The sequence below is a fragment of the Symphalangus syndactylus genome, chromosome 4, assembly GCF_028878055.3.
Source record: "Symphalangus syndactylus isolate Jambi chromosome 4, NHGRI_mSymSyn1-v2.1_pri, whole genome shotgun sequence".
In the NCBI taxonomy this organism is placed as follows: domain Eukaryota; kingdom Metazoa; phylum Chordata; class Mammalia; order Primates; family Hylobatidae; genus Symphalangus; species Symphalangus syndactylus.
The window spans coordinates 101,877,666-101,903,057 of NC_072426.2; the positions used below are offsets into that span (position 1 = coordinate 101,877,666).

General features: G+C 45.4%; 1 protein-coding gene and 1 pseudogene across 8 annotated transcripts in view; one reads left to right on the top strand and one right to left on the bottom strand.

Moving 5' to 3' along the window:
• The first annotated feature begins 4,900 nt into the window (after window positions 1–4,900).
• The window catches only part of LARP1B (La ribonucleoprotein 1B), a 151,073-nt gene continuing 130,581 nt past the window's right edge, over window positions 4,901–25,392 (top strand). The window contains exons 1-4 of one of the 8 annotated variants that reach the window (XM_063637514.1): window positions 4,901–5,044; window positions 18,689–18,747; window positions 19,164–19,223; window positions 22,027–22,201. In XM_063637514.1, coding sequence (XP_063493584.1) covers window positions 19,182–19,223; window positions 22,027–22,201 — 217 coding nt within the window. In that variant the 5' untranslated portion in view covers window positions 4,901–5,044; window positions 18,689–18,747; window positions 19,164–19,181. Of the gene's footprint in view, window positions 5,866–18,688; window positions 18,748–19,163; window positions 19,224–22,026; window positions 22,202–25,392 lie in introns of all 8 variants that reach the window. The other 7 variants (XM_055275853.2, XM_055275855.2, XM_063637516.1 and 4 more) reach the window with 7 other exon arrangements.
• On the bottom strand, window positions 12,081–12,895 carry LOC129481055 (large ribosomal subunit protein eL15-like; annotated as a pseudogene).

The window sequence follows — 25,392 nt, forward strand, 5'->3', positions numbered from 1 at the left end:
TCTTTTTTTTTTTTTTTTTTTTTTTGAGATGGAGTCTCTTTCTGTCACCCAGGCTGGAGTGCAGTGGTGCGATCTCGGCTCACTGCCACCCCACCTCCCCGGTTCAAGCAATTATCTGCCTCAGCCTCCCTAGTAGCTGGGATTATAGGAACAGGCCACCACGCCTGGCTAATTTTTGTATTTTTAATAGAGACAGGGTTTCACCATCTTGGCCAGGCTGGTCTTGAACTCCTGACCTCGTGATCCACCCGCCTCAGCCTCCCAAAGTACTGGGATTACAGGCGTGAGCCACTGTGCCCGGCCTGATAACTGCTATCTTTACTTCTAACACAATAGATTAATTTTGCTCCTTTTGAACTTTAAGTAAATTTAACTCTACTCAAATCACAGTGTATTTATGTGTGCCATCTTTTATGTTTACCAGCCTGACACTATGCCTGTGAGATGTATCCATATTGTTGCCTGTAGATGTAGTTAATTTTTCAAAGCTGTATATTATTTCATTATATACTGTATTAGTCAGGGTTCTCTAGAGGGACAGAACTAATAGGATATGAAAGGGAGTTTATTAAGGAGAATTGACTCACACTATCACAAGGTAAAATCCCAGGATAGGTGGTCTGCAAGTTGAGGAGCAAGGAAGTCAGTGGTAGATCAGTCCCCCAAAACCTCAAAAGTAGGGAAGCCAACAATGCAGCCTTCTGTTTGTGGCCGAAGGCTCAAGAGCCCCTGGCAAACTACTGGTGTACATCCAAGAGTTCAAAAGCTGAAAAGCTTGGAGTCTGATGTTTGAGGGCAGGAAGCATCCAGCATGGGAAAAAGATGAAGGTCGGAAGACTCAGCAAGTGTAGTCCTTCCACTTTCTTCTGCCTGCTTTATTCTAGCCATGCTGGCAGCTGATTAGATGGTGCCCACCCAGATTGAGGTTGGGTTTGCCTCTCCCAGTCCACCAACTCAAATGTTAATCTCTTTTGGCAACACCCTCACAGACACACCCAGGAACGATACTTGAATGAAGGATTTTTATTCTTCAATCCAATCAAGTTGACACTCAGTATTAACCATCACATATACCATGCCACTATTTATGTATTCTACTGCTGGTAGGCATTTAGGCTATTTCCAGTTTAGGGCTAGAAGAATGATAAAGAATGCTGGGATTTTTCTGTTCATGTGTTTTGGTGAACTTGTGCACACATTACTGTTGGAGCAAAATGGCTGGGTCAGAGATATGCTCATATTCAACTATAGTAAGTACTGCCAGTTTCCCACAATAGTTGTACTAATTTTGGTAGTGTCAGACTGTTTTTTTCTCTTTTTTTTTTTAATGTCATCTGGTAAGTTGTAGTGTTTGTTTTCTTCCTTTCTGTTTGTTTTTTTTTTTTTGAGATAGAGTCTTGCTCTATCGTTCAGGCTGGAGTGCAGTGGCTTGATCTCGGCTCACTGCAACTTCTGCCTCCTGAGTTCAAGGGATTCTCCTGCCTCAGCCTCCTGAGTAGCTGGGATTACAGGCGTGAGCCACCACGCCCGGCTAATTTTTGTATTTTTAGTAGAGACGGGGTTTCACCATGTTGGTCAGGCTGGTCTCAAACTCCTGACCTCGTTGATCTGCCCGCCTCGGCCTCCCAAAGTGCTGGGATTACAGGCGTGAGCCACTGCGCCTGGCCAGGTTGTAGTTTTTACTCTTTGTGATTTTAACTTACATTTCCCTGCTTTCTTTCTTTTTTTTTTTTTCTGAGACAGAATCTTGCTCTTGCTCTGTGGCCCAGGCTGGAGTGCAGTGGTGCGATCTCGGCGCACTGCAACCTCCGCCTCCCGGGTTCAAGCGATTCTCCTGCCTCAGCCTCCTGAGTAGCTGGGATTACAAGCACATGCCACCATGCCCGGCTAATTTTTGTATTCTCAGTAGAGACAGGGTTTCACCATGTTGGCTGGGCTGGTCTCGAACTCTTTGACCTTGTCATCTGCCTGTCTCAGCCTCCCAAAGTGCTGGGATTACAGGTGTGAGCCACCGCGCCCCGCCCCATTTCCCTGCTTTCTAATGAGGTTAAACATGATTTTGTTTCTTTCTTTTTTCTTTTTCTTTTTTGAGACAGGGTTTCACCTTGTTGCCTAGGCTAGAGTGTAGTGGTATGATTGCAGCTCACTGCAGCCTCAATCTCCCAGACTCAAGTGATCCTCCCACCTCAGCCTCCCTAGTGGCTGAGACTACAGGCATGCCACAATACCGGGTATCCATGAAAGTGTCAAATTCTGTAAAATATTTGAAGAGATTTATTCTGAGCCAAATATGAGTGACGATGACCCTCAGGAGGTCCTGAGAACATGTGCCCAAGATGGTAGGGGTGCAGTGTGGTTTTATGCATTTAGGGAGGCATGAGACATCAAGTACATTTAAGAAATACGTTGGTTTCGCAGGAAAGGCAGGATAACTCAAAGCGGAGTGGGTGGGGGGCTTCCAGGCTATAGGTAAATTTAAACCTTTTCTGGTTGACAATTGGTTGAGTTTGTTTAAAGACCTGGGAAAGTAGCCAGGAGTAGTGGCTCATGCCTGTAATACCAGCACTTTGGGAGGCGGGGGCAGGCAGATCACCTGAGGTCAGGCGTTCGAGACTAGCCTAGCCAACATGGTGAAACCCCATCTCTACTAAAAATACAAAAATTAGCCGGGTGTGGTGGCGGGTGCCCGTAATCCCAGCTACTTGGGAGGCTGAGGCAGGAGGATCACTTGAACCCGGGAGGTGGAAGTTGTGGTGAGCCAAGACCGCGCCATTCAGCCTGGGCAACAAGAGGGAAAGTCCGCCTCAAAAAAAAAAGACCTGGGAAAGAAAGACATTTTCCTTTCGAAAGAAAGAAAATGTTGAAGTTAAGATAAAAGATTATGGAGACCAAGGTTATTTTTGAAGCCTGATAGTGGCTAAGCTTAGAGACAATAGATGACAAATGTTTCCTATTCAGATCTTTAAAAGGTGCTATGCTCTTAGTTAATCTCTTTAGGATTTGGAGGGCCTGGAAGAAAATACCTAGCTATGTTAATGTGGATTCTTTACAGATGCAGATATCCCCCCCTACAAAGGACAGCTTTGCAGGGCCATTTCAAAATATGGCAAAGGAAAGAAAAAAAAAAAAAGGCCTGGCGCAGTGGCTCAAGCCTGTAATTCCAGCACTTTGGGAAGCCCAGGCGGGCGGATCACCTGAGGTCACTGAGATTGAAGCCAGCCTGGCCAACATGGTGAAACCCCATCTCAACTAAAAATACAAAAAACTAGCCAGGCGTGGTGTCCTGCACTTGTAATCCCAAGTACTCAGGAGGCTGAGGGAAAAGAATCGCCTGAACTCGGGAGGCAGAGGTTGCACTGAGCTGAAATCGTGCCACTGCACTCCAGCCTGGGTGACAGGGTGAGACTCCGTCTCAAAAATAAATAAATAAATAAATAAAATAAAACAAAATATGGCAAAGAAACATGTTTTGGGGTAAAATATTTTGACTTTCTTCTTTGTTATGCCAGAGTCACATTGGAAAGTAAGTCACAATACATAGGGTTAAATAAAACCCATCTGATGAGAATTTATGGTTTGTAGGGCATGACTCCCCAGACCCCTTAGATAGGAATTTGGGCAAGATAAAAAAAATGAGAGCTTAGTCCTCACTGGCTATATATATATATATATATGTTTTTGTGTTTTTTTTTTTTGTAGAGACCAGGTTTCATCATGTTGCCCAGGCTAGTCTCGAACTCCTGGGCTCAGTCTCCTGGGCTCAGTCAATCCACCAACATTGGCCTCCCAAAGTGCTGGGATTACAGGCTTGAGCTTCTGTGCCCAGCCTATGATTTTCATATAAACATATGAAGCATTTTGATTCTCTCAGATTTTACACTCAGAATACACTATCTACAGTTAATTCTCAACTTTTTCTCCTACTTAATTATATTATAAGAATACTAAGAAGATGAACTGAGATAGGGTCTTGGGCCGGGCACGGTGGCTCACGCTTGTAATCCCAGCACTTTGGGAGGCCGAGGCGGGTGGATCACGAGGTCAGGAGATCGAGACCACGGTGAAACCCCGTCTCTACTAAAAATACAAAAAATTAGCCGGGCGTGGTGGCGGGCGCCTGTAGTCCCAGCTACTCGGAGAGGCTGAGGCAGGAGAACGGCGTGAACCCGGGAGGCGGAGCTTGCAGTGAGCCGAGATCGCGCCACTGCACTCCAGCCTGGGCGACAGAGCGAGACTCCGTCTCAAAACAAAACAAAACAAAACAAAAAAAACTCTTGTTACATGGTGGGTGGGAATCCGGGCGGGGAAGCGCACTAAGCCGAACGCTCGGGCAAAGGTTTCCTAAACAGTCACCCAGAGGTAACTCCGCCTTCATCTGGGACGTGGCTCAAGATTACAGGTGATCGCGGTGCTCCGAGGCGCCAGGAGGCAACTTTCACCTGGGGGAGGCGCCGGGCGCCAGGGGACCAAGCGGCCCGGCCCGGGAGCCCACTTCACTTGGGGAGCTGCCCCAGGCCGGGGGTCGACACCGCGTCCCCTCCCTTAGCCTAGCTGCGACCCAGCTTTAGGGCCTAAGGGCAAATCGAGCGCCCGGTCCTCCCGGCGCCATGTGCGCGGCCCGCCCAGGCCCTTGGCCGCCGTCGCCGCGGGGGCAGGCCGCAAGCCAGCCGCGAGCCACAGAGGCCTGGTGCGCGCCCCGCCCCTGAGTCTGCAGTCTGGGCGGCCTCAGCCAGTGAGCCGGGAGTCGTCCCTTTCGTCCTCCCTCGCACTCGGAGGGCCGGTGGGGCGGGGCAGGCGCTCGGGCCGGGTGGCACCTGGGCGGGCGAATCCGTCAGCTCCCGCGGGAGGTCCGACAAGGGAAGGAGCCGGTGAGTAGCCACGTCACGCTCCTCAGGGAGGCCCCGCCCCGTGCTCTCGGGCCGCCCCTTCTCGCCGTCTCCACGCCTCCGCGGGCGGTTAGTGGCTCTGGTTGCTCGCGCTTCTCCAACTCCGGTAAAGCTCCTCGGCCTCGGCGTGCTGCGCCTCCGCGGCTGCCCTGCGCCAGGTGAGGGCTCGCGGCTCCCGGCTGCGGCTCCCGGCGCGTGGTGGCGGGCTCCGGGCGTGCGTCGCGGAGAGGACGGGGCCGGTGGGCGGTTGGCGCTCCGTTCGGTGCGGGGAGGGGCGTCACGCCGGGCGCTGCGCGGCCTCGGCGGGCGGTGGCGGCGGCGGCCACGGCCGCCGGGCGCTCGGGTTGTCTGCCCCCAGCTGGAGCCGGTCGGTGTCCCGGCGGAGAGACGGGCAGTCGGGCTCCCTGGCCTCGGGGCCACCCCGGCTGGGGCGGCTGGGTCAGAGGGACGATGTCTGCTCGCGCCCCGATGCCCGCCGCCCATTCTTGGGAGGATCCGCCCGCGGTGACTGCTGACACGGAGTCGCTGTTGGCCGCGGCGAACCGGCCGGCCGAGCAGCCGCCCCCGCCCGAACGTGAGGGCAAAGAGGCGGCGAGGGAGGAGAGGGCCGCGGCCGCCACTAACGCTGGGGCGCGGGGAGAGCCGTCGCCGGCGCTGGTGCTGGGACGCAGCGTGCCCCAGGCTGCTGTCCCCGTGAGGCCCCTGGCGCTGCACCTGGCGCACAAGGCGCGTGGGCCGGGGGGCCCTTTCGGCGGGGAGCCGCCACCACCGCCACCGCCGCCGCCGTCGCCGTTGCCGCCGTTGCTGCGGGATCCGCCAGCCGAGGACGCCCGGGAAGAGGCGGCAGCTGGCTCTGCGGAAAAGCGGCAGCCGCCGCCGCTGCCGCCTAAGAGAAATCCCTGGACCAAAAAGCCTCCCCAGCACCTGTCCCCAAACACTACAGGTCCGCCACCGCCCCCGCTGGAAACCCTGGAGGCAGGTCTGTGGTTGCTCTGCGTTGGGCACTGGCGGGGTGCGGGCAGGGGCGACTTGCGGGACTTGCCGGCGCGTGGCGGCGGTAGCGGGCACCGGGCCTGGGTAACGGCAGGCTTCCCCTCCCTGTCAGTCGGAGGTAATTTGTTCCAAGGTGTCATTCACTTTGCCTATTTACATACATGGGCATCTGGGAAGGGAGCGGCAGGAAGAGGTGGGACCTCAGGTTCTCCTTGCCTGATGGGGGCACGGAGGTGGTAGCTTGGCGGCGCAGCCCTGCTGGCGCGGTTGCGATTGTGTTTTGTCCCCACGTGTTAGTGACTTGGGAAAGTAGCTAACTTTAGATACTGCAGTGCTTCGTATGGGAAAGTTTTGGTAGACTTTTTTTTTTTTTAAATAAAAAAAAGGTTTGAAGCAAGTCAGAGCAAGGGGATTTATTCGTAAGTGGAAGCGCGATTTGTGGTCTTTTATTGTGAAATAAGATGAAAATCTCAAGGTTTTCAAAACACTGCTGAGCAGTCATATTGAAAATGAGACTTTAAATGTGGTTTTTAAAGTGCTTTATGGGGGGAGGGGGGAGGGATAGCATTAGGAGATATACCTAATGTTAAATGACGAGTTAATGGATGCAGCACACCAACATGGCACATGTATACATATGTAACTAACCTGCACGTTGTGCACATGTACCCTAAAACTTAAAGTATAATTTAAAAAAAAAAGTGCTTTAAGTTATAAGTGTGCTGGAAAATAATTGAAATAGGATAGTTGACATGCCAGCGTGGATTGCACGTTAGGTAAATGGTTTTCTAACATTGTCAGCTCTCCTTCCCTTTAGAGGAGGTAAGATTATGCCACTGTATTTGAATGCTGACCAATGCTGTATGGCCCTCGGTGCTTTATTTTGATTGTAGTAACTGCAATTTAAGAAAGCTAAAATGGGCCGGCGCGGTGGCTCACGCCTGTAATCCCAGCACTTTGTGAGGCCGAGGCCGGCGGATCACCTGAGGTCAGGAGTTCGAGACCAGGCTGGCCAATATGGCGAAACCCCGTCTCTACCAGAAATACAAACATTAGCCAGGCCTGGTGGCAGGCGCCTGTAATCTCACCTACTTGGGAGGCTGAGGCAGGGAGAATCGCTTGAACCCGGGAGGTGGAGGTTGCAGTGAGCCGAGATCGCGCCACTGCAGTGCAGCCTGGTCGACAGAGTGAGACCCACTCTCAAAAAAAAAAAAAAAAAAAGTTAAAATGGAAATAAAAACCATGACAAAGAGCAGTATCTGGCCGGGCGCGGTGGCTCACGCCTGTAATCCCAGCACTTTGGGAGGCCGAGGCGGGTGGATCACCTGAGGTCAGGAGTTCAAGACCAGCCTGACTAACATGGAGAAACCTTGTCTGTACTAAAAATACAAAATTAACCGGGCGTGGTGGTGCATGCCTGTAATCCCAGCTACTCGGGAGGCTGAGGCAGGAGAATCACTTGAACCCGGGAGGTAGAGGTTGCGGTGAGCCGAGATCGTGCCACTGCACTCCAGCCTGGGCAACAGGAGTGAAACTCCGTCTCAAAAAAAAAACCCCAAAAAACTGTATCTTCTACTTTCTAAATTAAGTTGTAAATGAGTTGAACTTTTTATATGCAAATGACAGCTGTTTAATTGCAAGTCTTCATTTTTATTTAAAATTAAAGGTTAGCAGTAGAATAGGAAATATTTGAGCGTGTTTACTGGCTTGTGAGGATCAAATGCAATGAAGAGGTGGTATAAATATAAGGCCATTGGCTGTGCGCGGTGGCACAGGCCTGTAATCCCAGCACTGGGAGGCCGAGGCGGGTGAATCACCTGAGGTCAGGAGTTCGAGACCGGTCTGGCCAACTTGGCGAAACCTGTCTCTACTAAAAACACAAAAATTAGCAGGATGTGGTGGTGCATGCCTGTAATACCAGCTACTCAGGAGGCTGAGGCAGGAGAATCGCTTGAACCCGGGAGGCGGAGGTTGCAGTGAGCCAAGACTGAGCCACTGCATTCCAGCCTGGGTGACAGAGCAAGACTCTGTCTCAAAACCAAAAAAAAACCAAAAAAAAAAAAAAAAAACAGTGATTGTTACAAGCACCCATTATGTTAACATTTCTTCAGAGGAACTCTCCAAAGAGGGTTGAGTTAATTGATTCTTTTGCCTTTGCAGAGAAATACTCCTCATTAATTGCTGATAAATTTTGACACTTGCAGAAAAAAAGTTTGCTCCGGATTTAATATTGGCATAATTCCTTCCTTGCTGTAAAGAGCTGTTTGTTTACTCCTGTTACTAACTAAAGAGAACATGGTTAAGTAAAGACCTCATAAAGTTTTTCTTTTTTAAAGCCCAGTGGCAAGCACTCTAAAATTTAGCAAAGAAAGAAAACCCTAGTGAATCATTTTATTTGCTGTTTCACCCCTCTACTTCTAGACTTACAGACAATAATACATTCAGTGAATTACCAAGTAGGAACTCTTTGTTGATCATAAAACCAGTATCATAATTTTAAAACTTTGAAGCCGTGCATGGTAGTATGTGCCTGTAGTTTTAGCTCCTTGGGAGGCTGAGGCAGGAAAAATCAGTTTTGCCCAGGAGTTTTAGGCCGTAGTGTCCTATCATAGTGCCTGTGAATAGCTACTGCATTCTAGCCTGGGCAATATAGCAAGACCACGTTTAAAATAATAATAATAATGATAGTAGAACTTTAAAAACTGTCAAGGTAAGCCTTGGGAACTTTAATTGCAAATGACCTGTGAAAAATATTTAACAGTTAACCTATTGGTGCCTTCATTCTCCAGTCTTCACTGGAGATTAAGAATACTGTGATACTAGTTGTATGGTATCGTTCATGGAAATTTCAGTTTTGCTGTTGTCTTGTGTAGGCAACTCTTTCTGTCTTTGGATGGAATCCATTCTGCACTGGCAGGAAGACCATCTTTCAGACCTGGAATAGTGTAGTAATAGTGTAGTAACCATGGTCTCTTCCCAACACTGACTCTGCACCATTCTCCCACAATTAATTAATTTCTTTCTTCCTTCCTTCCTTCCTTCCTTCCTTCCTTTCTTTCTTTCTTTCTTTCTTTCTTTCTTTCTTTTTCCAAGAGATGGAGTCTCTCTGTTTCCCAGGCTGGTCTTGAACTGCTGGCTTCAGGCGATCCTCCTGCTTCCCAAAGTGCAGGGATTACAGACATAATCAGGCTTTCTATTTTCTTAAGCAAATTTACAACTTCAGGAGTAAAGAAATAGGACCACAGTCTATTTGCAGTTAAATAACTTAAGTAACTTAGATAAAAGAGATTGAGGTGTAGAAACGTGTACTGTTTTGAGAGACTTGGGTTCTAGTGCAGGTTTGGTTACTAACTAGCTAGTTGACTTCTGGCAAGATTTCTGGGCATTATAAATGAGTAGCATGGATAGACTCATCTCTTCTGGTTCATAATACCAGAGTGCCACTTATAACCTGGCTGCCTTGGCTTCCGTTTATATATTTATTTAATATTATTTAATTTATTTAAATAAATAAATTTTACATTAGTTTATTTAAATAGGTAGATAGTCTTGCTCTATTGCAGTGGTGAGATCATAGCTCACTGCAGACTTGAGCTCCTGGACTCAAGCAATTCCCCTGCCTTGGCATCCCAAGTAGTTGAGATGACAGGCACGCATGTCATTCCATGGAATTAGCCATGCCTGGCCAGTTATTTTTAATTTTTTTTTTTGTAGAGACAGGGGCCCCTTTTGTTGTCCAGGCTGGTCTTGAGCTCTTGGGGTCAAGCTATCCTCCTGCCTCGGCCCCCACAAAGTGCTGGGACTACAGGTGTAAGCCACCCTGCCTAGCGGCTTTCTGTTTTCCATTTTCTTTCTTTCTTTTTTTTTTTTTGAGACGGAGTCTCGCTCTGTCGCCCAGGCTGGAGCGCAGTGGTGCGATCTCTGCTCACTGCAAGCTCCGCCTCCCGGGTTCACACCATTCTCCTGCCTCAACCTCCCGAGTAGCTGGGACTACAGGCGCCCACCACCATGCCTGGCTGATTTTTTGTATTTTTAGTAGAGACGGGGTTTCACCATCTTAGCCAGGATAGTCTCGATCTGCTGACCTTGTGATCCGCCTGCCTTGGCCTCCCAAAGTGCTAGGATTACAGGCATGAGCCACCACGACCCGCCTTTTTTTTTTTTTTTTTTTTTTTGAGACGGAGTTTCATTCTTGTTGCCCAGGCTGGAGTGCAATGGTGTGATCTCTGCTCACCGCAACCTCCACCTCCTGGGTTCCAGCGATTCTCCTGCCTCAGCCAGCCAAGTAGCTGGGATAACAGGCATGCGGCACCATGCCTGGCTAATTTTTATATTTTTAGTAGTGACGGGGTTTCTCCATGTTGGTCAGGCTGGTCTCGACTTCCCGACCTTAGGTGATCCTCCCACCTCCGCCTCCCAAAGTGCTGGGATACAGGTGTGAACCACTGCGCCTGGCCGAGCTTTCTATTTTCTTGTCTTTTTTTTTTTTTTTTTTTTTTTTTTTTTTTTGAGACAGAGTCTTGTTCTGTCACCCAGGCTGGAGTGAAATGGCGTGATCTTGGCTCACTGCAACCCCCCACCTCCCAGGTTCGAGCGATTCTCCTGCCTCAGCCTCCTGAGTAGCTGGGACTACAGGTGCGCGCAACCATGGTTGCCTGGCTGATTATTATTTTTTTTATTTTTACTAGAGATGGGGTTTTACCACATTGGCCAGGCTGGTCTCGAACTCCTGACCTCAGTTGATCCGCCCGCCTCGGCCTCCCAAAGTGCTGAGATTACAGGGGTGAGCCACCATGGTTGGCCTCAGGCTATTTTCTTAAGCAAATTTGCAACTTAAGAAGTAAAGAAATAGGACCAGAGGTTGTTTAAAGTTCACAGTGGGTATCTCTAAATCTATTAGTTATCTGTTAGTGATTGTATAATTTATACTATATAAATTGTGTAATTCTACAAAACAGGGTGCTCTTTGAGATAGATAATTGTATTGAAATAACAGACTTAAATCAGGTCTATCCTGCCCAAACTTGGATTTACTGTCACTGTGTTAATGAGGTAAAGGAATTCCATCCACAGAATTTTGCCAGGAAGTTTATTACTACAGTTAGAAACATAGGAAACACAGGGGAGAGTATTTCAGGACAGAAATTATGAATTTTCTCTACATTACAACCTGCAGATCTAAGTGAACCAGATTCTTGATGCCTCGGCCCTTGTGAAAGACTTTCTTCCACTTTTAGGATGATTTTGATCATGTGTTGCTGTTTCTAGAAATCCAGATAAGGCACTCCTGAGCCAAAGTTGCTACCTACCCAAGAGGCCTTTTATCTTGAAATTTAGTCATGAGACCAGAAGGAACTTCTCCCATCTGTGTCCTGACTTGGTATTACTTTTATTTTGGATACCTCCTTTTTTTTTTCTTTTTTTGAGATGGAGCCTCGCTCTTGTCGCTCAAGCTGGAGTGCAATGGAGCAATCTCATTGCAACCTCCATCTCCTGTGTTCAAGCGATTCTTCTGCTTCAGCCTTCCGAGTAGTAGCTGGGATTACAGGCGCTTGCCACCATGCCTGCATAATTTTTGTATATTTAGTAGAGATGAGGTTTCACCATGTTGGCTAGGCTGATCTTGAATTCTGGACCTCAGATGATTGACCCACCTTGGCCTCCCAAAGGCTGGGATTGCAGATGTGAGCCACCACACCTGGCTTTTTTTTTTTTTTTTTTTTAAGAGACCGGGTCTCACTTTGTCACCCAGGCTAGAGTAGGAGTACAGTGGCACAATCGTAGCTCACTGCAGCCTAGAACTCCTGGGCCCAAGGGATCCTCGTGCCTCAGCCTCTCAAGTAGCTAGGACTACAGGCATGTGCCACCATGCCTGGCAAATTATTTTATTTTTATTTTTTAAATTTAAAAATAGAGACAGTATCTTGCCATGTTGCCTAGGCTGGTCTCAGAACTCTTGAACTCAAGCTATTTTTATTTTTTTTTGAGACAGGATCTCACTATATTGCCCAGGCCTAGTCTTGAACTCTTGGCGGCCTCAAAGGATTCCCCCCCACCTCAGCCTCCCAAAGTGCTGCTATTACAGGTGTGAGCCTGGCCTGGCAGATTCTTTTTTTCCCCTCCTTTAAAGAATTTATTTTAAACCTATTATATCAGAGTATGTTTTATACACTGACATATAACTCCCTAACAAGATAAAGCAAAGACAAAAAAGTTTATCTTATTAGAAAGAAGATAGACCATCACTTATTCTCTTCAAGCATTATTGCACTTTAACTTTTCTTAATTTGACAAAGCATTCATGAAACAGTCTGCAGACTAGTTTTAACAAATAAATAATACTTGTAAGCAGACATGATTGTCCTAAATTGTTAGGTATGAATTTTATAAACTTTACTTATATTGGCCGTAACGGTAGAGCTGGAGAGTATTGCGCCTTCTCCAAGCTCCCTGGTGAGAACCACCAATAGTGTGGTGGCACTTAAGGCCCTTTCCAAGGCCATGGCTCTTTCGGCCTGCAGATGGCAGCCCATGCATCTCCCTATGTTTGTGGACTGATTTGGTGATCCACTGGGTGTCAGGATTTCTTCTGATAGCTTTAAGGAATGGATCAATGAGGATAACCTCAAAAAACTTGTATGTGGAATCTTCACCAACCCAGTAAGAATTCAGGACTTTTAGAGCCCCACAGTGGCATCCAGCTCGCTCCTTTGCAACAGACTGAAGACTCTGAGCAAACTTTAGCTGGTTAACACCATGATGGACAGGCTTGCCATAAGTTGCACCCTTAGGAACTGGGTGTTTTCGGCCACCATGGCGAACACGAATGCTATATATAACGTAAACTTGCTTGGCCTTGTTAGCCCCGTTGGTGTGCTTTATCAGGCCAGGTGGGGTGGGGAGCCCTGTGGAGAGCAGAGAGCTGGTGGTATTGCCAGCAACCGACTCTCAGAAGAAAGCGCATGGCATCAGACTGCTTTTCTCCATAGCTCCTGGATTTACTTGTATGCACCCATCTTGGCTTACCTGATGGCTGCCGCTAGACGGAAGAGGTGCAGATTCTCTTATTAAAATCACGATATGGGTTTATTAATCCCTTACTTGTAGTTATGGTTGTTTTTTGCCTATTAAACATCAGCATTCTAGTATAATTTCCATTCTTTTACTCATAACAATATAATGTTTAAAAAATACTGATTTTTTTCTGTCTTTTTCATTCTTATTTTTCTCAAACCCTGTGTTCATCATCAACCTCTTTTCTCCTACTATTTGGTTCATCAACACTATTTTCTCCTGTTTGGTTCCTAGAAACCTCAAGTAAGCTTACTGTTGTTACCCTAATGGAATACCATTTTAAGTAAGTTATATAGAAAAAATGCGTAAATATATTCTCCTTACAAAAATGAAAAACTTTCATGTCACCTTAAGATAATTTACTGAGGCCGGGCGCAGTGGCTCACGCCCGTAATCCCAGCACTTTGGGAGGCTGAGGTGGGCGGATCACGAGGTCAGGAGATCGAGACCATCCTGGCTAACACGGTGAAACCCTGTCTCTACTAAAAATACAAAAAAAATTAGCTGGGCGTGGTGGCGGGCACCTGTAGTCCCAGCTATTTGGGAGGCTGAGGCAGGAGAATGGGGTGAAGCTGGGAGGCGGAGCTTACAGTGAGCAGAGATCGCACCACTGCACTCCAGCCTGGACGACAGAGCGAGACTCCGTCTCGAAAAAAAAAAAAAAGATAATTTACCAAATCTAAACTCCTTTTAAAAATTGCTGAGGACTGCCCGGGCATGGTGGCTCATGCCCGTAATCCGAGCACTTTGGGAGGCTGAAGTAGGCAGATCACCTGAGGTCAGGAGTTCAAGACCAGCTTGGCCAACATGGTGAAACCCTATCTCTACTAAAAATACAAAAATCAGCCAAGTGTGGTGGCCGGCACCTGTAATCCCAGCTACTCGGGAGGCTGAGGCAGGAGAATTGCTTGAACCCAGGAGGCAGAGGTTGCACTGAGCCAAGGTGGTACCATTGCATTTCAGCCTGGGCAATGAGTGAAATTCTGTCTCAAAAAAAAAAAAGAAAAAAAAAAGGCTGAGGATGACCAGCTGTAGTGGCTCATACCTGTAATCCTAACACTTTGGGAGACCAAGGTGACCAGGGTTTGAGGACAGGAATTTGCGATCAGCCAGGGCAACATTGTGAAACCCCATCTCGATTTAAAAAAAAAATAGCTAAGGAGTGGTCCTAAATATGGCTGACATAGTTGATTTAGAGATTTACCTATTGATCATCTTGATTTTTTTCATTTTTGTATCTAGAAGAAACTGAACATTTTTATACATATGTTTTATATCCATGTGTGCCTTTCTCTAGGGTAGATGCTGAGAAGTAGAATTGTTAAGTTATAGGGCATTTTTTAGTTTATGAGTTGCTTTTTATTTATTTTTTAATGTTTTTATTTTTATTTTTATTTTTTATTTTTTGAGACAGAGTCTCGCTCTGTCGCCCTGGCTGGAATGCAGTGGCGTGATCTTGGCTCACTGCAAGCTCCACCTCCTGGGTTCATGCCATTCTCCTACCTCAGCCTCCTGAGTAGCTGGGACTACAGGCACCCGCCACCATGCCCGGCTAATTTTTTGTATTTTTAATAGAGACGGAGTTTCACTGTGTTAGCCAGGATGGTCTCGATCTCCTGACCTCATGATCCGCCACCTCGGCCTCCCAAAGTGCTGAGATTACAGTCGTGAGCCACCATGCTGGCCTTCACAAGTTGCTTTTTAAAGTAACTGTATAAATTGATACTCCCACTATTAGAGTTTGAGAATTGTCTTCTTTCACTTTTTTTTTTTTTTTTTTTTTTTTTTTTGAGACAGTCTCACTCTGTCTCCAAGGCTGGAGTGCAGTGGCACTGTGTCGGCTCACTGCAACCTCCGTCTCCTGGGTTCAAGCAATTCTCCTGCCTCAGTCTTCCTAGTAGCTGTGATTACAAGCGTCTACCATGACGCCCAGTTAGGTTTTATATTTTTAGTAGAGACGGGGTTTCACCGTGTTGGCCAGGCTGGTCTTGAACTCCTGACCTCAGGTGATCTGCCCACCTCAGCCTCCCAAAGTGCTGGGATTATAGGCATTAGCCACTGCACCCGGCCATTCTTTCACATTTTAAAAAGCACTAGGTTTTACCACATTTTCCCTTAAATATGATAAAATGTGAAATATTGATATCATCAGTGCATTTTCTTAATTAAAATTTTGCCAAAAGATTATGGTCATAAGAATTAAGCTGAGTGAAATAGGCTCTGTTGTGTTGTAGCTTTTGTTTAAAGTATCCTAGCCCTTAAAAATATATTATTTTCTTTATCTGTTTACAGTTATTTCCTTGTAGGTCCCAGGGTTTAAGGATAACATTTTATTTATTTATTTTTATTTTATTTATTTATTTTTTTGAGATGGAGTCTTGCTCTGTTCCTCAGGCTGGAGTGCGGTGGTGCGATCTCGGCTCACTGCAACCTCTACCTCCTGGGTTCAAGCGATTCTCATGCCTCAGCCTCCAGAGTAGCTAGGATAACAGGCACCCGCCACTATGCCTGGCTAATTTTTGTGTTTTTTAGTAGAGACGGGGTTTTGCCATGTTGGCCAGGCTGGTCTCGAACTCCTGACCTCAGGTAATCTGCCCGCATTGGCCTCCCAAAGTAGTGGGATTATAGGCGTGAGCCACTGTGCCCGGCCTAAGAATAACATTTTAAAAACAGTGAAATAACGCTCAAAAAAGATGTACTGGTATATAGTGTCTGTCTTACTGATGATGTCTGAAAAATGGAGATATGTAGATCCCATGCTTGTTCATGTATATTTATAGTAGCTTAAATTTGCAGGGTGTTTTGTTTGTTTGTGAGAAAGGATCTCACTCTGTTATCCAGGCTGGAGTGCAGTGATGTGATCATAGCTCACTGTAGCCTCGAACTACTGAGCTCCAGCAATCCTCCTATCACAGCCTCCTGAGTAGCTGGGACTACAGGTGCACACCGCCATGCCCAACTAATTTTTTTTTTTTTTAAAGACAGGGTTTCACTTATGTCACCAGGGCTGCTCTTGAACTCTTGGGCTCAAGTGATTTCTCTCGCCTTGGCCTCCCTGAATGCTGGGATTACAGGCTTGAGCCACTGTGCCTGGCTTGTTTCTTACTTAGAAACAAAAAACAGGTTTCATCTGTTTGAATATAGATGTTTTAGACTGGGCGCGGTGGCTCACTCCTGTAATCCCAGCACGTTGGGCGGCTGAGGCGGGTGGATCACAAGGTCAGAGATCCAGACCATCCTGGCTAACGCAGTGAAACCCCGTCTCTACTAAAAATACAAAAAATTAGCTGGGTGCGGTGGCATACGCTTGTCGTCCCAGCTACTCAGGAGGCTGAGGCAGGAGAATAGCTTGAACCCGGGAGGCGGAGGTTGCAGTGAGCAGAGAGCGTGCCACTGCATTCTAGCCTGGGTGACAGAGTGAGACTCCCATCTCAAAAAAAAAAAAAAAAAAAAGCATATACATATTTTTTAATGCGAAATTTTTTTTTTTTTTTTTTTTTTTTTTGAGACAGAGTCTCGCTCTGTCGCCCAGGCTGGAGTGCAGTGGTGCGCTCTCGGCTCACTGCAAGCTCCGCCTCCCGGGTTCATGCCATTCTCCTGCCTCAGCCTCTCCGAGTAGCTGGGACTACAGGCGACTGCCACTACGCCCGGCTAATTTTTTTGTATTTTTAGTAGAGACGGGGTTTCACCGTGGTCTCGATCTCCTGACCTCGTGATCTGCCGGCCTCGGCCTCCCAAAGTGCTGGGATTACAAGCGTGAGCCACCGCGCCCGGCCAATTTTTGTTTTTTTTTTTTTTTTTTTTTTTTGAGACGGAGTCTTGCTCTGTCACCCAGGCTGGAGTGCAGTGGCACAATCTCGGCTCACTGCAAACTCCGCCTCCCGGGTTCATGCCATTCTCCTGCCTCAGCCTCTCCGAGTAGCTGGGACTACAGGCGCCCGCCACCACGCCCGGCTAATTTTTTGTATTTTTAGTAGAGACGGGGTTTCACCGTGGTCTCGATCTCCTGACCTCGTGATCCGCCCGCCTCGGCCTCCCAAAGTGCTGGGATTACAAGTGTGAGCCACCGCGCCCGGCCCCAATTTTTGTTTTTTTAGTAGAGATGGGGTTTCGTCATTTTGGCCAGGCTGGTCTTGAACTCCTGGCCTCAAGAGATCTGCCTGCCTTGGCCTCCCAAAGCTGTTTGGATTACAGGCGTGAGTCACTGAGCCTGGCCTGTATATATAAAATTATATTTAAAACCTGGTGGACTTCTTTCCATGTCAATACATATACAGCTTTGTCTGATTTCTAAAAGTTATGTAGAGGCTGTTTAAATAGGATTATCAACAAAGTTGCACTGAACATCCTATATAGACATCTTTGTACCTTTTCTTGATTCCTAGATAATTTCCTGAAAATGGAATTCTTTTATTAAAAGTTATATACATTTTAGATGACAGATTACCCTTGAAAGATACACTACCTTGGCTGGGCGCCGTGGCTCATGCCTGTAATCCCGGCACTTTGGGAGGCCAAGGTGGGCGGATTACTTGAGGTCAGGAGTTTGAGACCAGTCTGGCTAACATGGTGAAACCCTGTCTCTTCTAAAAATACAAAAAAATTAGCCAGGCGTGGTGGCAGGTGCCTGTAATCCCAGCTGCTTGGGAGGCTGAGTCAGGAGAATGGCTTGAACCCGGGAGGGGGAGGTTGCAGTGAGCCAAGATTGTGCCACTGCACTCCAGCCTGGGCGACAGAGTGAGAAGATTCTGTCTCAAAAAAAAAAAGAAAAAAAAAGAAAGAAAGAAATACTATCTCATACTCTTACCAGCAGCATGACAGAAATAAAGAGACTCTGTCTCAAAAAAAAAAAGTTGTATTTGTAATTTTCTCCTGTTATATATATATAATATATAGCTCTGTCGCCCCAGCTGGAGCGCAGTGGTGCAATCTCGGCTCACTGCAACCTCTACCTCCCGGGTTCGAGCGATTCTCCTGCCTCAGCCTTCTGAGTAGCTGGGACTATGGGCATGTGCCACCATACTGGGCTAATTTTTCTATTTTTAGTAGAGATGGGGGTTTCACCATGTTGGCCAGGCTGGTCTCAAACTCTTGACTCCAGTGATCCGCCCGTCTTGGCCTCCCGAAGTGCTGGGATTACAGGTGTGAGCCACCAGGCCCAGCCTATATTCTGTTAATGAAAGGATTGTTCTGTCTGTTCAGTGTAATACACCGTGTTTTTTTTTTTTTTTTTTTTTTGAGGCGGAGTTTTCCTCTTGTTGCCCAGGCTGGAGTGCAATGGCAAGATCTCGGCTTACCGCATCCTCTGCCTCCCAGGTTCAAGCGATTCTCCTGCCTCAGCCTCCCGAGTAACTGGGATTACAGGCATGCGCCACTGTGCCCGGCTAATTTTGTATTTTTAGTAGAGACGGGGTTTCTCCATGTTGGTCAGGCTGGTCTCGAACTCCTGACCTCAGGTGATCCATCCACCTCAGCCTCCAAAAGTGCTGGGATTACAGGCATGAGCCACCGCGCTCGGCAACACTGTTAATATTTCTTACTTCTTGATTTGAAGACTGAAGATCACCTTGAATCTATGTGTCAAATGGATTTTTTGCTAGGAATTTGAGTCTCAGAACCTTGGATTTTGGTTGGAAATGATGATTATACTGATTTACTGAAATTGACATAATAGTTATTTTGTTGAATTTACTGAATGAAGTAGTTGTAAAAACAATTCTATATATTTTCTTTAGAGTTCGGTTCCCTCAAAATTATAAAAGCAGGAAAGCTCAAGACAAAGAAATCCAACAAGGTATGTCTTCATAGGAAATAGTTCTTAACTGTATTGATTTTTGAAACTTGAGGCTAAGAACTCTTAGGTTATTGTAAGTGTATTTTTCTTCTAATTGTATTATTGGTATTAGATTAAAGTTAATATTATGGAAAATCATAACCTTTATCCAAATCTCTATATATGCCTTTGTTATCATGTATAACTCAATTTAATGTTATTAAATAGTGGTGAAAGTTTTATCATAAGATTAAGCCATTCTTATTTCAAAATATTCTATTGTTTGCAGAAACTTTTTGATTAATTTGGCAGATGCCTGCATATAACTGAATATAAATGATTATTAAAACTCCTTTTACTTTTAGAAAATGTTTTTTTCCTGCTTAAAATTTCTAAAACTAATTTGCAGACCTAACACTTATTTGTTAACTTCTTAGGCTAGTGATTTCAGTGATATGGAGAATTGGCCAACACCAAGTGAATTAGTGAACACTGGAGTGAGTATTATTTTAAAGTTTTTTTTTTAAAGAAAGGAATATATATTCATTTCAACGTGCAGAATTTTATTTTACTTAAAATGTAAAGAATTGTCATACTGGGGGGCAGATTTTTTTTATTTGTTTGAGACAGGGTCTTGCTCTGTCTCCAGGCTGGAGTGCAGTGGTGTGATCACAGCTCATTGTAGCCTGAAACTCCTAGGCTCAGGTGATCTTCCTACCTCGACCTCCAGAGTAGCTGGGACTACAGGCACGCACCACTGTGCACAGCTAATTTTTGTATTTTTCATAGAGACAGGATTTTGCTGGTCTCCAACTCCTGAGCTCAAGTGATCCTCCTGCCTCAGCCCCTCAAAATGTTGAGATTACAGTGCGAGCCACCATTCTGGCTGAGGAACAGATTTAAAAACTTGATTCATCAAGAAGATTACATTTTTGTTAGTTTAATTTGCAGTTATTATTTGATGCTGCCAGTAACATTAGTAATGAACTTGTTGTCTTAAGCTTTACTCATGGTAAGCTTAACCTAACCTATTATTTCTTTCTTTTTTTTTTTTTCTTTTTTTCTTTGAGACAGGGTCTCACTCCATTACCCAGGCTGGAGTGCAGTGATGTGATCACAGCTCACTGCAGCCTTGGCCTTCCAGGCTCAGGTGACCCTCCACCTTTGCCTCCCAAGTAACTAGGACTACAGGTGTGTGCCACCACACTGGCAGATTTTTAAACTTTTTATAGAGATGGGGGTTTGGTCATGTTGCCCAGGCTGGTATCCAACTCCTGAGCTCAAGCAATTGGCTCGCCTCAGCCTCCCAAAGTGCTGGGATTATAGGCGTTAGCCACCATAGCTCACCTGTTATTTCTTTAATAATGAAGACATATTATAAATTGTAATCAAATTTTTATATTTGTATAAAATCACATACATTGATAAAGAGGTGCTGAAAACGTGGCAGCTATCCTTTTGATAGTTGACCCGCTTTTCAGATAACCTAATTTAATTCATCACATTTCCCTCATCTGGTTGTATTCTTTTTTTGAGACGGAGTCTTGCTCTGTCGCCCAGGCTGGAGTGCAGTGGGGGGATTTCAGCTCACTGCAACCTCCACCTCCTGGGTTTAAGTGATTCTCCTGCCTCAGCCTCCTGAGTAGCTGGTGTTACAGGCACACACTACCACATCTGGCTAATTTTTGTATTTTTGGTAGAGATAGGGTTTTGCCATGTTGGTCTCGAACTTCTGACCTCAGGTGATCCACCCACCTTGGCCTCCCAAAGTGCTGGGATTACAGGCGTGTGCCACTGCGCCCGGCCTCGTCTGGTTGTATTCTTAAGAGGTAATCTTATATTTGAGATTTGCATTTTCTAGAATTTTATATATGTGGAAGCATTCAGTAGGTACTCTTTTTTTTCCTGGCTTCTACTCAGCATTATTTTGAGATTTACTTGTGTGTCAGCAGTTCATTCCTTTTTTCTTACTGAGTAGTATGGATGTAACACAGTTTGTCCATTCACCTATTGTTAATGGACATTTGGATTAATTTTACGTTTTGGTTGATACAAATAAAACTGCTATATGAACGTTTGTGTAGAAAATTTTTCATTTTTTCTTGGATATGTAACTAGGTTGGATCATATAGTAGCTACCTGTTTTAGCTTTTTAAGAAACTGCCGAATTTGCCCTTCTATCAGCAGTGTACATGAATTCCAGTTACTCCACATCTTTACTCACTCTCTCTTTTTTTTTTTTTTTTTTTTGTGAGACCGGGTCTCACTTTGTCACCCAGGCTGGAGTACAGTGGCATGATCTCAGCTCATTGCAGCCTTAACCTCCTGGGCTCAAGTGACCCCCCATCTCAGCCCCACAGGTAGCTGGGACTATAGGCATGCACCACCACGCCTGGCTAATTTTTTTGTATTTTTTGTAGAGATGGGGTTTCGCCATGTGCCCAGGCTGGTCTCAAACTCCTGAGCTCGAGTGATCTACCTGCCTTGGCTTCCCAAAGTGCTAGGATTACAGGTGTGAGCCACCGAACCCATCTTTATTCACCCATAATATAGTCAAGTTTCAAAAAATATTTTAGCCATTCTAATAAATGTGGAGTGGTATCCCATTGCAGTTTTAATTTGCATTTTTCTGATGAATGAATGCAATAATCTTTTCATAGATTTGCCATCAGTATATCTTGATGAAGTATCTGATCAATCTGCCCATTTAAAAAAATGGAAGGCTGGGTGCAGTGGCTCATGCTTGTATTGCAGCACTTTGGGAGGCTGAAGAGGGTGAATCATTTGGGGTCAGGAGTTCGAGACCAGCCTGACCAACATGGCGAAACCCCCTCTCTACTAAAAAAAAAAAAGAAAAAAAAAAAAGAATTAGCCAGGTGTGGTGACATGTGCCTGTAATACCAGCTACTAGGGAGGCTGAGGCAGGATAATTGCTTGAACCCAGGAGGTGGAGGCTGCAGTGAGCCGAGATCTTGCCACTGCACTCCAGCCTGGGCAATAAAGTAAGACTCTGTCCCCCTGCCCCCACTCCCACAAAAAAAAAGGCGATATTGATTTCTTGTTACTGAGTTTTGAAAGTTCATATGTATTTTAGATAAAAGTTCTTTATCAAATACTTAGCAAATACTTTCTCCTAGTCTGCAGCTTTACTTTTAACTGTCTTTTGAAAAGTAATTTTTTGCTTTTGATAACAGTTTTTGTCATTTGTTTTGCAATTTTAGGTTAGGTATATTACAAATTTTTGGATATGTTAGTGAAAATATTAATGGAAATCATTTCATTCTGAAAACCTTTTTGCAGTTTCAGAGCGTCCTCAGCCAAGGAAATAAAAAGCCACAAAATAGAAAAGAAAAAGAAGAGAAGGTTGAAAAGAGAAGTAACAGTGAGAGCAAAGAAAACCGGGAAACAAAATTAAATGGTCCTGGTGAAAACGTCAGTGAGGATGAGGCTCCGTTAAGTAATCAACGAAAGAGAGGTCAGTTTGTCCATATCTTTATTTTGATTTTAGTTTTTGAAGAAAGTTGTAATGAGGAATTTCATTAACTGATCTCTGGTAGTCAAAAATATATAGTTTGTATTTCTTCAGGATAGACAATCGGCAGTGGTAACTCATTTGCTTTTGTAACATTTCTGAACTATTAGACTTTCCTTTTTGTATGTAACTTGTATTCTATGCAAGAAAATGGAATGGAGTTCCACTTAGAGGTACAGTTGTAGATACATTCTTGGAAAGTTGTGTGACAATTATTGTTCTTTTAGATCTGCATTGGAACTGCTTCCTATATTTAGGGAGTACTGTGAAAATTAAATACATTTTTTTCCTAAGAGAAAAGTGAGAATAGGCCGGGCGCAGCGGCTCACGCCTGTAATCCTAGCACTCTGGGAGGCCGAGGTGGGCGGACCACTTGAGGTCAGGGGACATGGTGAAACCCTGTCTCCACTAAAAATACAAAAAAAAATTAGCCGAACTTCGTGGTGCATGCTTGTAGTCCCAGCTACTTGGGAGGCTGAGGCAGGAGAATTGCTTGAACCCAGGAGGTGGAGGTTGCAGTGAGCCGAGGTCGCGCCATTGCACTCCAGCCTGGGCGACAGTGCGGGACTGTCTCAAAAAAAAAAAAGGAAAAGTGAGAATAATTTTATTCAACCTTTTCCCTCATAGCAGTCGCCTGTCAAAATTACAGTTTGAAGGAATAAAAATATTGTCTTCATATCCTTTTCTATTTTCTTTTCTGAACTTTTCGTGTGTCTAGGGACAGTTTATGATTTACCTGCTTTGTAAAAGCATATACTCATTCAGTGGTCGGAGTCTTGGTAAAAGTGTCTTCAGGCGCTTCTAGGCAGAAAAGGGCTTTAAATTGTTAAGTTGTCAGTGACTGAAGCAAGGCGATTTTCTGGGAGAGTAGCAGGAGATGAGGTTAGAGACATAGACAATGTCCATGGTATACAGGGCCTTGGAGTTACGATTCTATTTTGAGTGTCATGGGAAACCATTAAACCAAGATACTCTGGAGGTGATATGGCACGGGAGGGAACATTTAATGGTAAAGTTGTTGCCAATTTCTTTAACACTTTAACTTTTACCATAGACTGATCACTTACTTGAATAGTTTGTCTTTTTTTTTAAGAGACAGAGTCTTGCTCTGTCACCCAGGCAGGCTGTAGTGCAATGGCCCCATCTCGACTCACTGCAACCTCCGCCTCCCGGGTTCTAGCAATTCTTCTGCCTCAGCCTCCTGCATAGCTGGGATTACAGGCGCACGCTGCCACGCCCGGCTAACTTTTTGTATTTTAGTAGAGACGGGGTTTCACTGTGTTGCCCAGGCTGGTCTTGAACTCCTGAGCTCAGGCGATCCACCTGCCTCGGCCTCCCAAAGTGCTAGGATTACAGGCATGAGCCACCGGGCCTGGCCGAATAGTTTGTCTTTTTAATAAATAACTAATCCTTAGTGTAGGATAAGTATTATATTCACTTGATACAGTGAATAAAGGCTAATTGCTCAAAAACAGTGACAAGACAAACAAGTGATTGTTAGACAAATTTCTTCCTGTTTCTTTTTTTTAATTTTTAAATTTTAAAATTTTGAGACAAGGTCTTGCTCTGTCACCCAGGCTGGAGTTCAGTGGCATGCTCATGGCCCACTGCAGCCTCGATGACCTGGGCTCAAGTGATCCTCCCACCTCAGCCTCCTGAGTAGCTGGGACTACAGGCATGTGCCACCATGCCTGGCTAATTTTTGTATTTTTTTGTAGAGACAGGGTTTCACCATGTTGGCCAGGCTGGTCTTGAACTCCTGGGCTCAAGCGATCCACCTGCCTCAGCCTCCCAAAGTGCTGGGATTAGAAGTGTGCGCCACCATGCCTGGCCTCCTCATTTCTTAACTACTTTGTCACTTAACTTTTTCCTGCTTCCTACATACATAAGTAGTGTTCTTGACTGTCTAGAATCCATACGGATGACAGATTTGTTATCCTGATCTAAAATTTGTCTTTTTTTTTTTTTTTTTTTTTTTTTTATTTGAGACGGAGTTTCGCTCTTGTTGCCCAGGCTGGAGTGCAATGGCGTGATCTCCGGCTCACCGCAACCTCTGCCTCCTGGGTTCAAGCAATTCTCCTGCCTCAGCCTCCCAAGCAGCTGGGATTACGGGCACCACACCCAGCTAATTTTGTATTTTTTTTTCAGTAGAGATGGGGTTTCTCCATGTTGGTCAGGGTGGTCTCGAGCTCCCAACCTCAGGTGATCTGCCCGCCTCGGCTTCCCAAAGTGCTGAGATTACAGGCGTGAGCTACCGTGCCTGGCAATTTGTCTTTAATTGCTTCAATTAAAACTGGTCAGTCAACAGTAAAACCCAAGTGTTTTGTAGTTAGAACAATTCATATAATTAAGCTATTAATTGATCTAGAGTACAGATTTTTGACTTTAAAAGGATGGCTTCTTTATGTCAAGGAATCTCATTGACATAATTTATAGTATAAGATTAAAAGCCCTTTTAGATGCATTTATATTCATTTTTCCTCATTTTATCCATAGTTTGCAGGATTTATAGGATATCAATATTGTAGTTGCACACTAATATTTATTTTTAAATTACCTTGGCAGTTTTTTCATTGCCATGAGTCTTTATTTTTGTAGAAAATATAGATTGGGGGCCGGGCGCGGTGGCTCACGCCTGTAATCCCACCACTTTGGTAGGCCGAGGTGGGCGGATCACGAGGTCAGGAGATCGAGACCATCCTGGCTAACACGGTGAAACCCCGCCTCTACTAAAAATACAAAAAATTAGCTGGGCGTGGTGGCAGGCGCCTGTTGTCCCAGCTACTCGGGAGGCTGAGGCAGGAGAATGGCGGGAACCCGGGAAGCAGAGCTTGCAGTGAGCCGAGATCGCGCCACTGCACTCCAGCCTGGGCGACAGAGCGAGACTCCGTCTCAAAAAAAGGAAAAAGAAAATATAGATTGGGCAGAATACTGAACATTCTGAAACCCGAGCTATGGCATTCATGAATAGATGATCTTCAGAATTTCACTGTAGAATAACCACAAATAATTAGTTACATTGTCATTTAGTCATCAAGAAAAGTTAAATTGCTTATGTTTTTTTTTTTTTCCTTAGGAAGATGCATAATAGCTGTAAAAAGTTCTGTCAAGTTAAACAAATTTTATACTTATCC